Source organism: Dermacentor albipictus, unplaced genomic scaffold (assembly GCF_038994185.2).
Source record: "Dermacentor albipictus isolate Rhodes 1998 colony unplaced genomic scaffold, USDA_Dalb.pri_finalv2 scaffold_20, whole genome shotgun sequence".
NCBI lineage: Eukaryota > Metazoa > Arthropoda > Arachnida > Ixodida > Ixodidae > Dermacentor > Dermacentor albipictus.
In genome coordinates, this window is record NW_027225574.1 from 5,522,869 (window position 1) to 5,536,675 (window position 13,807).

General features: G+C 44.8%; 1 protein-coding gene across 3 annotated transcripts in view; it reads right to left on the bottom strand.

Moving 5' to 3' along the window:
- The window catches only part of Cad86C (Cadherin 86C), a 182,654-nt gene that overhangs the window by 77,295 nt on the left and 91,552 nt on the right, over positions 1 to 13,807 (bottom strand). For all 3 annotated transcript variants that reach the window (XM_070529286.1, XM_070529287.1, XM_070529288.1), the window contains 3 exons: positions 12,678 to 12,818; positions 9,583 to 9,661; positions 1,630 to 1,751 (listed from right to left, as the gene is read on the bottom strand). In XM_070529286.1, coding sequence (XP_070385387.1) covers positions 1,630 to 1,751; positions 9,583 to 9,661; positions 12,678 to 12,818 — 342 coding nt within the window. The remainder of the gene's footprint in view (positions 1 to 1,629; positions 1,752 to 9,582; positions 9,662 to 12,677; positions 12,819 to 13,807) is intronic.

Here is a 13,807-nt window from a genome sequence, read left to right on the forward strand (position 1 = left end):
AAGCAACTTCATTGTACTGGATGTGGCTTGGTGTCGCCTTTTCCAAGTCATACTCGTTCACAATTTGATAGACCGGCAGCCCTACCTGTGACACTTGCCGCTGTGAAGAAACAATCTCACGTCTTCTGTGCACCTGCCCATGTTATAGTACGGAGAGACAAGTGCTGTGTACAACGTTAGAGGCACTGGACAGCAGTCCACTGTAGAGCACAAAATTTAAAGTCACTTAAGTATCCTTACGTGATTTGAATGCGAAAGGATCATGACCTCTCTGATTATTTGGATACGTCCATGATACGTGACGTCATACATTGTCACATGTCCTTCACAACTCTACCTAATCCACCTTGCTATAATTTGTATCCACCGTAATCCATCTTGCTTTAATTTGTGCTAGCCCTAATCCAGTTTAAACCACTTCAATCCACCTTGCTCCAATTTGTACCAACCTCAATCCACCTTAATCTTCCTTAACCCATTTTATTCCACCTTAATCTACTTTTATTCAAATTCATTCACTTTACGTAGTCCACCTTAAATCACATTACTCTAACTTGTTCTAACTTTAGTTGTGTATCACTACTGAAGTCATACAAGACGTTGATGACGTCACTGATGATGATGATGATGATGATGATGATGATGTTCCTTGCTACCACTCGTTGCGGACAACGCCGGCTTTTCTGCCTCACGGGACATACAATGCTTTCGCATCAAAAATACTTGGACAATGGTCACAACGGATACGTGCGCTAAAGGCAGCCAGCGTGCTAGTTCCCCTCCTACGGTGTACGGGCCTGCGCGATAAACCGTGATAGTGACGTGTACTCCTACAATTTTTTGCGCCGATTCTCGCTTCTCATTCTTTCTCGCTATCTCTTTAAACTCCTTGTCCCCCGTGCAGGGTTTGATGAAAATTATGGGGTTTTACGTGTCGAAACTACGATTGATTATGAGGCACGCCGTAGTGCTGTCCATAGCGCTGTACTGTGTCTTTGTCACGTCACTGTATTTTCTTTAACTGCGCTAAAGGCTTTGCCATTATGAGTAAACAGTACCAATTAGCCTAAGAATGAGACTCCAGATTAATTTTGACCACCAGGGGATCTTTAACGTGCCCCCAACGCACGGTGTTTTTGCATTTCGCCCCCATTGAAATGCGACCGCCGCGGCCAGTATTCGATCCCGCGATCTAGTGCGTAGCAGCGCAACACCATAGCCGCTTAGCCACCGCGGCAGGTCCGTGCAGGATAGCAAACCAGACTTTTTCTGGTCAACGTCCCTGCCTTTTCTTTATTTATCTCCCTCTCCCTTATCACTATATCATAGCGAAGGAAACATAAATGCTTACGACCCCAAAGCTGTGTAGTTCGGGTATCGCAGCGTCGACAGTAGCATGACATTGCATGGCGTCATTAAAAAAAAACGAAAAGCAAACAAAAGCACCCATTAGCGCCCCCTCGGGCCTCACAGTATTAATTGGGCGGTAGTAACAACATCAGTTACTGAGGCGGCGACCTTTGTGAATATTATACAGCCTCCTCGAAATGTGGCTTAAGAGTAGCGTACGAAACACATATTTTGGTAATTATGATACAGCAAAGATGAATAAAGTGCCAAATCACGCACCATGACTTTGAGGATGTACACGGCCGTGCCTCCGTACTTGTCGGCCAGTTCCGATATCGGTCGAGTCGTCTTCACTTCGCCAGTCTGCGGGTTGACGCCGAAGTGGCTCGACCAAGGATTTTCTGCGGTCGGAAGGTACAAAGTGTATAAAATTGTGACCAACGTAATACCTATGCAGAAATCATTCACGTGATTGCATAAAAACCACAAAACGGTTTCGATTTTTCTCATAAACGAAAGAGAGTAGTAACTATAATTTTTTTTCACTGCAGATACAATAAACTGTGCACCAGCATTTTTGCATACGCTCATGCACACCCGCTACCCATGTGTACCTTGCGTACTTTCTTTTTCTTCGTCTTTTGCCCGTCGTGATGGCTCACGCGCTATGACGTTATGCTGGTGAGCACGAGGTTGCCGTCCGATCACATCCGTGGCGTCCCTATTCAGAAGGGTTTGAATGCGTGAACGCTCGTTTACCGTACTTTGCGTGTATACGTTAATAACCTCAGGTGGTCAAAATTAATTCGCAGCCTGCCACATGCATGCGGCGCCCTTCGTAATCCACTGTACAGCTTCGGGGCATTAAGCCCTACAAATTAAATTTATTTATTTATTTATTTATTTATTTATTTATTTATTTATTTATTTATTTTGTTTGTTTTCAGTTTTATTTATTATTTTTGTTTCCTTCCCTGTTTACTTGCTTTCCACGATGCCCTCGCCCCCATAAATAGGCAAATAGCGCGACAAACTGACTGGTAGACACTTTGCTCTGTCTGACGTGGTATGTCTCTCTACGTGACACAAACTGTGTGCGACTATGTGGCGTTCGGACAGTCTTATAATTTTCAAGTTTCCCCTTAATTGCTTCTTTTTCTTTCCTTTATCTCATCTTTCACATCGTTATTGTAATTTTCCCTAATCTAATTAACATCTATATCCTTCCTCACCTTTAAGCTCTCTCCCTTGGTCGTACTAAGGGCCAGACAATGAAATCTTCCTTACCTCAGTAAGGAAGCCTTCATTGCAGTGAGGCTACCTTATGTCACTCTGAAAGGTTCCTTACTGAGGCGCCCTCGGTGAAGGCTTCCTTGGTGCTTCCTTGGTACTTCCTCAGCATAAGAAGCCAAACAATGAAATCTTCCTTACCTCACTAAGGAAGCCTTCATTGGGGTGAGGCTACCTTATGTCACTCTGAAAGCTTCCTTACTGAGGGGCCCTCGGTGAAGGCTTCCTTGGTGCTTCCTCAGCATAAGGTAGCTCCAAAGCTACCTTCATGCGTCCTTACGCCGCTCCTGGCCCTGAACGAGCGCTTCACCTCACTGCTTAACCACGTGGCATTCGCTTGCGCATGCGCACTGTCGCCCACCTGCGGAGAAGCGCGAGCACGGTACGTCTTGCCAGGCATGTTCGTTTCAGTCACGCGTGCGGCATGCAAGCATTGCTAGGCGTTGCTAGGCGTTGCAAGACGCCGGCGTGCCAGCGTTGCTGGAGCACATCAAGTTTTGCACTGTAATGCGCAACTTTTTTTTACTTTAGTAAACGAAACTAGAAGAAAGCGTCCACGCTTCTCTATATTAGCTATTCAATTTAAAGATTGTGCGACGATACAACATTTTTAATAGAATAATGGTGTTCGCGGAAAGATTTGAAGAGATAATCTCGAACCCAGGCACGCGGCAACCGCTCCTTAGGTGAGGACGGGTGAAGGGAGCTTTCAGAGTACGCTTGCTTCCTCCATCGGTCCTTCGCTGTAAGGAGGCCTCACGTAAGGTTAGGAAGCACTCGAAGGAAAGGAACTAGGGGTGTGCGAATATTCGCAATTTCGAATACGAATTGAATATTTTCCATATTCTAAGCGTATTCGATCCGAGAAATGCATGTTCGGAAATTCACGAATATCCGAGGACGGCCGAATAACGGTGGAAACGGCGAATATTCGGATAGACTGCGAATAATTGAGCAATTAACCAATTGTATGCTTGCTCCGCATTCTCCTAAGAACATGTTTATTAACTGAGAACTTCGCATGATCCGCTCATTATCTGTATGCTCTGTTTCAGTCTATCTGCTTCAGGCATTTGAGACATGATCAGTTTCGGTTTCTTTTTCACCAAGCTTTATAATTCCAATTATTTTGGAATGCCCCATTGCCTTGAAGGTTGCAAAGGCAACTCAGGGTTGCCTTTGCAACCCTGACTTGCCATTATCTGTATGCTCTGTTTCAGTCTATCTGCTTCAGGCATTTGAGACATGATCAGTTTCGGTTTCTTTTTCACCAAGCTTTATAATTCCAATTATTTTTGGAATGCCTCATTGCCTTGAAGGTTGCAAAGGCAACTCAGGGTTTGCTAACATTGATTCAAAATGTATCAAGGCTCTTTGTGCGGAGTGGAAATTTGATGAAGTGGCCAGCCTAGGCATGTTTCTTGATCCGCGCTTTATGGCCACAGTTCATCAGGCATCTGGTCAGATGATCTGGCTGAAAAACCTTGTGACAAGGGCGCTCCAGGAAGCCGTCGTGGAACACCGTGGGGACACCGCCGTGCCAGCGTCGACTTCGTGTCCACTGGTGGCATCGAGTGTATGGAATGCTTTTGACGATCTAGCGATGAACAAAGAGAAGACACATTTGACATCTGCCCCTGAGAGGGAAGTTACGGACTACGCGCAAAAGCCTCTTCTGGAAAGGGGCATGAATCCTTGTGAGTAGTGGCAGTCCATTGGCCGCTTCAGGTACCCGCTTTTAAGTGCACTCGCCCGGAAGTACTTGGCGATCCCTGCCACTTCAGTTCCTAGTGAAAGAGTCTTTTCTACCGGTAGAAATGTGACAGTGCATAGAGAGCGTTTACTTTCTGGCCATATTGAGCAGTTAATTTTCCTTCACGACAATCTGTAACAAGCGTTTTACCTGACTGAGGGCATTACCTGAGTCCATTATCTATAATTGAGTACCTCTTTAATTTGAAGCAACCTTGTAAAATGCAATGTTATTTTTAAAAGGGTAATAAAGCTATTGTTACCTCTCTTGCAATTTTTTAATACAACACATGTATTCGATATTCGATTCGATATTCGAAGAGAGTTCTTCGCCTTATTCGTATTCGATTCGTAATCGAAAATTTCAATATTCGCACACCCCTCAAAGGAACGTTTTATTGTTTGGGCCAAGCTACCTTCATGCGTCCTTACGCCGCTCCTGGCCCTGAACGAGCACTTCGCCTCACTGCTTAACCACGTGACGTTTGCTTGCGCGTGCGTGCTGTCGCCCACCTTCGGAGAAGCGCGAGCATGGTACGTTTTGCCAGGCACGTTCGTTTTAGTCACGCGTGCGGCATGGAAGCGTTGCTAGGCGTTGCACGACGCCGGCGTGCCAGCGTTGCTGGAGCACATCAAGTTTCGCACTGTAATGCACTGCTTCTTTAGATTTAGTAAACAAAACTAAAAAATAGCGTCCACGCTTCTCTATATTAGCTCATCAACTTAGAGATTGTGCGACGACACAACCTTTTTTATTGAATAGGGGTGTTCTGGTGTTCGCCTAAATCTTTTAAGAGATAATCTCGAACCCAGGCATGGCGGCAACCGCTCCTTACGTGAGGACGGGTGAAGGGAGCTTTCAGAGTATGCTTGCTTCCTCCATCGGTCCTTCGCTGTAAGGAGGCCTCACGTAAGGTTAGGAAGCGCTCGAAGGAAAGGAACGTTTCATTGTTTGGGCCTAAGCCGCTACTACAATGGAGGCGAATATAACAAGCCACTTGCTGTAAAAAGAGGCACTGCACTTCACTGTAAGATATGTATACGCTCACTGTGGATACAGCAGCATAATTGCTATGGCGAGTAATTCGCCAAGCATTTCTTTTATGTGCATCATTTAAAAAATGTTTAACATTTTCATTGAGTCTTTTTTTGTGTGTGTGTGCAACACCCCTTACGCCCGCGCGCTGTATCCCTTCACTACGATTAAACTAAAGCTTCAATGTTGCCGTGGTGAGGCAGAAGCTTATGTCCCTGCACGACAGCGATCGGCGGATTAATGAGCGTCGCGAAAATGCGCTCGCACAGGCGCGCACACATACATGAACACGTACATACGCAAGCATGCACACATGTACGTACACACATATACACACATACACACGCACACACACAAGCACGCACGCATACATACATGCACACGGACAGACACACACTTAGGCAACACGTACGCACACACACGACCAAATAATATTGGCACCTACCAAGTTGCAAAAATGTACGAAGAAAACTCAAACTGCATGGCTGTGTATACAAAAAAAAAGATATTTCGTCTGCATAAATCATTTCGTCATTTCCGTTTTTCAGAGCTTCAAGTTGTCAATTATGTCAACCCGTCGATTATCTCGCCCCAACCTTATCACCTGCTACCATCCTAGATAGCTAAATTTGTACAGCAGATACACCGGAAAGACTATGTTGCGAATTTCCGGAAATCTCATTGAGCTAAATTTAACACCACCTCCCCGTTCAGCTTATTCGGTGTAGGACTGCGTATGTCGCATATGAATAGTAGCGCATAGTAGCGTATGGCGCAGGAGCCGGGAAGGTTCATATAAACACATCGAGACATGGTTCGTTCCAGCGCTATGACTAGCCTTTTATAAATGCATTTTGGTGAATAGTTAGCACAAAATAACACCAAAAGAGTTTAGACGTCTGCTCGGCCTGTCCCTGAAGCGCGTCACGGGCTGAATGACATTGCGGTCGAGTTTGTCAGCGCGATGCTAGCGCGTCGTGGACGTGACCGCAACGTCCGCGCAATTTCATAGCGGTTAGGATCGCTGTTTCGCCTAACCGTTCGTGCAGGGGTGCTCGAGGCTTGCTGGAACGGCCTTTCTTCAGGTTCTTTTTTTCTCTTTCTTTCTTTCTTTCTTTCTTTCTTTCTTTCTTTCTTTCTTTCTTTCTTTCTTTCTTTCTTTCTTTCTTTCTTTCTTTCTTTCTTTCTTTCTTTCTGTCTTTTACATTGTTTTGCGTTTATTCGTTCTCATTTGCACAATGAGAATTGTTTCGCAAGGCGCTGGTGCTATTTAGAGAAGTTCTGAAAGCGCCGAGCGGTGTTGCTCTCTGCGTGACCTTGTAAGAGATAGGACGTCGTCACATTTAATTTCGGGACACGACAAGCAACGGGAGAAAAACAGAGAGAAAAAAAAAGCTTACGGTCTTTCATTATCTCCTGTGGGTTTAGTAAGAGGCGGACACTGACGCGGCCTACCTTCCCATGCTTTTAGGTCTAAATAAAAAAAAAAGCATTATGCACGCTCCGGGGTTTTCCGGTTCGTTGAAAACGTGTATTAGCTGTCGCACTGACATCGATTACACCAGTCGACAAAATGAATGAATGAATGAATGAATGAAATGCGATGTCCTCTAAACGTAGACAGAAGTTGCGCTTTGTTAAAATTATCTCAGTGAATGTGTTTGTTGAAATGATGCACGCTTTCAAAGAGCTAGGAAACTTTAGGTCTTACGGATGATTTATTAAATAATAGATTTGACGATCGACCCAAGGTTACGAGTGGGCCGTGAGAGACGCCGCACTCGACGGCGACAGATTAATAGCGCGCACCCGGCGCTCCTCAACCTGCAGTAAATTTTAGCAGACGGCCGTCTTTAGGCTACAACCGTCGTAACCCGACGGCCAAGGTCGAAAGTCGACCCCACAGCCTGATTTCTCAGCAACACAATGCTACAGCTACAGAGCCACGACGTTGGTTATTTATTGCATGAGGCATATCACGCTACTTCACGGATAATGAAAACTTTTGCACGAAAAGCATGTCGGCTGTTGATTTTGTATGAAGTGACAAGCGCAAAGCAATAATCCAGAACAAAAACACTTCATCTCCAATACTTACCTGCGCCGAAAGTATGCGAAGGGTGGCCCTTACACGGCATATTAACTTGACCAAAAATATACGCAAGGAACTTGAAATGTGGATAATATAGGCACAATTCTAAACAGATCACTTTCTCATGTGTAAAAGCCTTTGGTTATGAAGTATGCGTGCTGTGCTACAGCCAAATATTTAGGCTGGCCCTATAACAAGATCATGCGCGGCGTTGACTTCGAAGTATTTAAGTCAGTGCATCCACTAAACGGTAAACTTATGATGTTGTAGCACACGAGCCGATTGCAAGGCACTAGCACGTTCGTGTTTACAGGTGGATCTACAACAAAGAGTAATTCCATGTCTGCTTATCGCGTCTTTGTGCACAATGAAAGCAGGAGTTGCCGTTTATCACACAAGACATAATCGGCAAAACTGCTTAGAATTCTCTAGGCTGCAAGATACATTGCTGCCAACGAATTCAATTACCGCTGGGTAATATATTCTGACTCAGAAGCGGCACTGGAGTCATTGGCTCAATATTATTTTGATGCCGATTCCTGCTCGCTATCATATGCGGTTGCAAGTACATTGACCACCGCTTTATCATCCAGCCATCGAGTTGTTATTTCAGTGGTCTCTAATCACACTGTTACAAATGAATGTGAAGAACCCGACCAAATAGCAGCTGTTTCTCACTCCTTGAACTTGATGAATCACCTGGAATTAGTCCCATTTGACGTCAGAAACGTTCTGCCGAAGCTGCGTAGGGCACTATCTGAAGATATGTGGTCAGCATTGCTGTATCGTCTAGACCTTACACTACGGCACTCGATAAACTTAAAGATTGACTTTACATTGGGTACTCTTCCAGTTCACGACTGTAGGTGCCATACACACCTACTGCTTGAGAAAACAGACAACCTCCAATTCCCTCTATACCGTGACACCACAGACGCTTCTGTGAAGTACCATCTGACGGGGTGCCCGCAGTGTGACCAACAGCGAAACCATCTGTGGGAGGAGAGGTGCTTTTTTTCTGTAACAAGTACGCTAGGTATACGGTCACCCACGTTAAACAGAAATCAGCTTTGACAGAAGTAAGGAATTTGCTTGTGGACAGCAACACCATTATGTGATTTGATTTGTAGATTTCGGCTGATTCTGCTTACATTGCTTTAATGTATACGTAAACGGCGAGCAACAAATGATGAGGACAGCAGTAAAGGCACAAGTAAGACATACACACACACGGACGCCAGTTTCAATGAACCTAATAGCGCAGGCTACAGTGTTAATCGTGTTTATATTGAATCCAGGTCTACTCGAACAATATGGAATTAGTGTACGCGTGTAAATAGTGTTTTATTGCACAGTCGACACGAAGATCTATTGCCTAACATGTGTACATATGAGATGTACGTCTATATTCTTGTTTTCTTTACATTTAAGTTTTTTTATGGGCATAATATCTTGTGCGTATGTGGTGTATGTGTTCAAAAGTAAGATTAAATTCTAGGGTTTTACGTGCCAAAACCATGATTTCAACATGAGGCCCACCATAGTGAGGGACTCCGGAATAATTTTGACCACCTGGGTTTCTTTAACGTGCACCCAATGCACGGTGCACTGGCGTTTCTGCCTTTCACCTTCATCGATATGTGACCGCCGTGTCCCGGATTTGATCCCTCGACCTCGTGCATAGTTGCGCAACACCGCAGCCGCTAAGTCACCACACGGCGGGTGTGGTGTGTGCGTTTTATATGAGGAAAGAGGTATCCTCAATTTCTCAGCTGTCTCCCCAATAGAGTTGAATCATGAAATAACTCAAGGGACATGGAACCGGACGTAGACGAGCAATTGTCTACGTCCGGTTCCCTGCCTCGTGATATTTCGCGCTTCAACTCAACTCTACTCACGGATTACCGATTAGCCCACTCTCAAGCCTTGCTTTTTCTCGGGATAGCCACCTCGATGTAGCATGCCTTCCAGTTTGCCTGCAGTTAGTTAACAACAAAATTCTTCACACAGCAACACATCTCGCAGCCATGTCGAATGCTACTTTGTCTTATGGGTTCAGTACCTTTGTCGAGTAGATAGGTCAGGTTCCTGGGATTGCCGTAGTCGCCGTCGACTGCTGTAAGTTTCAGAACGCTTGTGCCCTGCAGAAAAAAATCAAGTGCGAACGCCGATACATTAGGCATTGGAAAGAGAATTGACAAAGGAAATTTAAAAATATAGTCATAATGAAAATAATAATTCTGTTTGCTAAAGTGCAGTTGGGTAAGGTATGAATAATGACAAAAAATGAAGAAGAAAGCGGCACCCTCTATTCCCCAAGTTTACTAACGAGTATATTCGACGAAACTACCAACGGAGAACTACGCTTAACATTAATAGCAAAGTGAATGACCACGCTCACGATAATTTAAAACAGTTGGATCTTTACCTGATCATTCATATGCGTAACATACGCTAGACTGTCGGTTCTGTCTCGAATGGGATACTTTATGCCATCGAATAATGATTCAGCCAGTCACGCGGTTTCCGGCGTCATTATATACTTTGAAGATTCGTATATTTTAATCTAGGCTTTAGTTATGATAAAACGGGTTGAAAATCGGCACGAGTCAATAAAAAAACCTTTTTCTTTTAAACATATTGAAGTTATGGTTTCCCTGTAAATCCTCTAAACGTGCAGCTTTCCTGCTGCAGCACCAGCAGCAAGCAGGATGATGCCGATCGGTTGACGGAAATCGAATTCCTGCGTGGGGAGCTTGAAGGAATGACAGGAGAAGAAGGGGGAAAAAAGAAAAAGCCATAATGTAGTGAAATTTCAGCTCCCGTTGACGAACACCAGGGGCGCATTAACGTAAAACTATTCCAAACTTTTCTATGCCAATTCTGCAATCAGCACTCCGCGATTGGTTAAAAACTTTTTTGCCCCACCCCCACTTCGCCTGTCTATCACGTGACTTCACAAAAACCGCGATAGCTGCCCATCTGATATGACGTGTACACACTGATCATGCATGATTTGACCGAACAAAAAAAATTTGTTTCTCATTCGACGCCTTTTCGCCATTAGCCCACGGCTATTGGTCAAAAGTTTTCGGGCTGCACCCACTTCACTCGCCTGTCACGCGAAGTCACAAAAGCACGAAAACTCACCGCGAAAAGTGACGTGTATGCGCTAAAGATGCATTAATATGCCGAACAAAACTGATTTGTATTTTCTGAATAGCCGCAGAGTCCCCGTTCCGAAATGAATAAAGGATGGCTGCCGCCGATCGCTCAGGCATTGGCTACTCGCACTTGCCGGAGAGCATGGGTTTCTTTGCGTATAATAAAACTTTTTGCGTGGCCGTGTAACGCTTTCGAGCACATTCGGCACGTTTACGATCTCCTTCTGCGAACTGTTCTTTGCTGAGGATCCGTTTTAGCGTCATTCTTAAGCTTCCGTTGCATGCCGCCGCGATTGTCGACGAGCCACCGCAAGCTAAGTAAGAGAAAGCGGACCAATCGCAGACGCCGGCACCACCCTCTTCATCCGGTTATCGATATTCAGTACAGTGGCTCGACCCCATCGAATCCCTCTCCACTTGAGCGTGCTCCTGGCCTCCTGGCAGCCAATTACAAACGAAAAACCACTCAATGTAGGCAATGTTATTCATTTTCAAAGCAAAGAAAAGTGACCTCCTATAAACTCATAGGGTGTTTGATTTGTCTGTTCAGACAACCCTGCGGGTGACCGCCGGATGGTTGCGTCGGAGGTTACGCAAATTTGACGTCAGGAGATTGGAATAAGAACATGTTGGAATAGTTTTGCGTTATAAGGCCCCAGACGTGCATACACGAATTTAATCAGAGCCTCCCGGTATCTCGCCATCTCTCGCCAGACTTAGATGCTATCTTAGAACTGAGGTGAAACAGCGCGAAAAAGACGAGGACACAAGGAAACAAATACCACAGACAAGCGCTGACTGCCAACTGGAAGTTTATTTGAAAATCACCGGACATTTATAGCTTCATCAGCATAGGCATGCGCACATCATTCACAAAAACATCTGCAAATCATCATTTTAATCTTTCTTCCAAAAATGTTATTTCTTTTCCCGACAAGGCAAGAGAGGGAGTGCTTGCACATTTATCGCCTTCCTTTCTTATATGAAAGGCCTCTAGTATTTCCCTTTCCTTCTTGCTCTTTCCTTTCCCTATGAATTTAGTCTTTTCAAATATGGGGTTGCATTGACACTTGTTACAGTGTCCAGCTAAATGATTCCCATAGCCATTCTTTAGGTTAGTGCTGTGCTGACGAGCTCTTTCATTGAAGCACTGTCCCGTTTGACCTATATAAGATTTCAAAAAGCTTAGCGGTATTTGATAGATGACATTGCGCCTGCACTCAGTGAAACGAGTTTTATGATTAGTGGTGCACAAGTGCCTTTCGCGCTTGTTCATGCGATTGCATATAGAGGACAACTTGCACGGGGCACTGAAAACCAAATTAATATTATGTCTATTGGAAAATTTCTTCAGATTGTGAGACAGCTTGTGTAGGTATTGCACCACGTGCGCTAGTCTTTTGTCTTTGTTTTCTTCTTGGGAAGCATCGGAACTTCTTTTCTCTTTCTGCAAAATGGCTTCGCATACTGAAGTGCTTCAATGAAAGAGCTCGTCAGCACAGCACTAACCTAAAGAATGGCTATGGGAGTCATTTAGCTGGACACTGTAACAAGTGTCAATGCACCCCTATATTTGGAAAGACTAAATTCATAGGGAAAGGAAAGAGCAAGAAGGAAAGGGAAATACTAGAGGCCTTTCATATAAGAAAGGAAGGCGATAAATGTGTAAGCACTCTCTCTCTTGCCTTGTCGGGAAAAGAAATAACATTTTTGGAAGAAAGATTAAAATGATGATTTGCAGATGTTTTTGTGAATGATGTGCGCATGCCTATGCTGATGAAGCTATAAATGTCCGGTGATTTTCAAATAAACTTCCAGTTGGCAGTCAGCGCTTGTCTGTGGTATTTGTTTCCTTGTGTCCTCGTCTTTTTCGCGCTGTTTCACCTCAGTTTTAATTATGAACCAACTAGCCCTCATCAAGATCTTACTAGATGCTATCGTTTGTTGCTTGCCGGCGCACGAAGGAAAGCGCAGCCACAAAAGTTATACCCACGGGTGGCGCTGAGTCCGAGACCGTGACTACAGGTGGGACATCCAGGAACCGCGGTGGCGTGTCCGGCACATCCTGAGCCACCACGGCCATGGACAGCACGGCCACGTTGCGCGTATCGTAGCGCTCGTCCGTCCACGCGTTCTGCAACAAACGCCGCGCGCGCAAACCGAGAGGCACGCTCAGCGAAACTAGTGTCGTGCGTCAAAGCTGGTCCCGTCAAGGCGTTTGGTAACGTAATCGCTGGTTTACGCGCTTCAGCGCACCCAGAAGACCTTCGAGCGTCGTAACGCAGCGCGGCCGGTACGGGGTGTGTGGCAAAATACTTCACGCCATCGTGCACAAATTTAGCCTGCGATTAGCGTGCATCTGTAAATAGTTCAGTGGTAATTCGTAAATTACGAACATAACCCAGCCGAGGAGCGCTTTTATTCCGGTCAGTTGGTTGTTCCTCAGCGAAATGACGCAAGCCCCTCCTCTGGTGGAATGGTTGAGAATTGGGCGGTGGGAAGGGTCAAGAGAATAAATTTTGGTTGTTAGGAATACAACATGAAACGAAATAACAGGAAATCTGGAAATTAGGGGCTATCCATTTCAGGAATGCTATAAATAATGATAACTAAATAATATTGTTGTAAGTACAAAGGGGAACAAGAGAAAGGAGAAAGTTTAGTATGAAATTTTCGGTGTGTCGCTCAACAAATCGAGAGTATAGCCACAAACATTAGCGTGGCTGAAACCAAGAACGGTAATAACAAACAAAAATGTTATTAGAAAAGTAAATTTCACGCCATGAATATGAAAGAGGTACTCCCCAAAAAGTATTTTCATTTGGACACGAAATTAACTCAGTGATGGCTCGATGCAGAAGGCACAGTGCTAGTTTTGCACGACCGCGGCACTGGCTGAAAAACGTCGAGACGAACGAAAACGACTTCTCTGCGATAATATCACTCGAAAGCGTCCAAGAATTTACTATTGTGAAATATACCTTCACGAAGCTGTTCAAGGTATTTTTCCCTCTAACTATCTTACCGCAGCTTCCTATGGAACAGTCAGTTGTACTAGAGGAACTATAGCTTGCAGCTAGTTCCGCTTGTACAAATAACTTTCTCTTAACTAGCGTATGCACG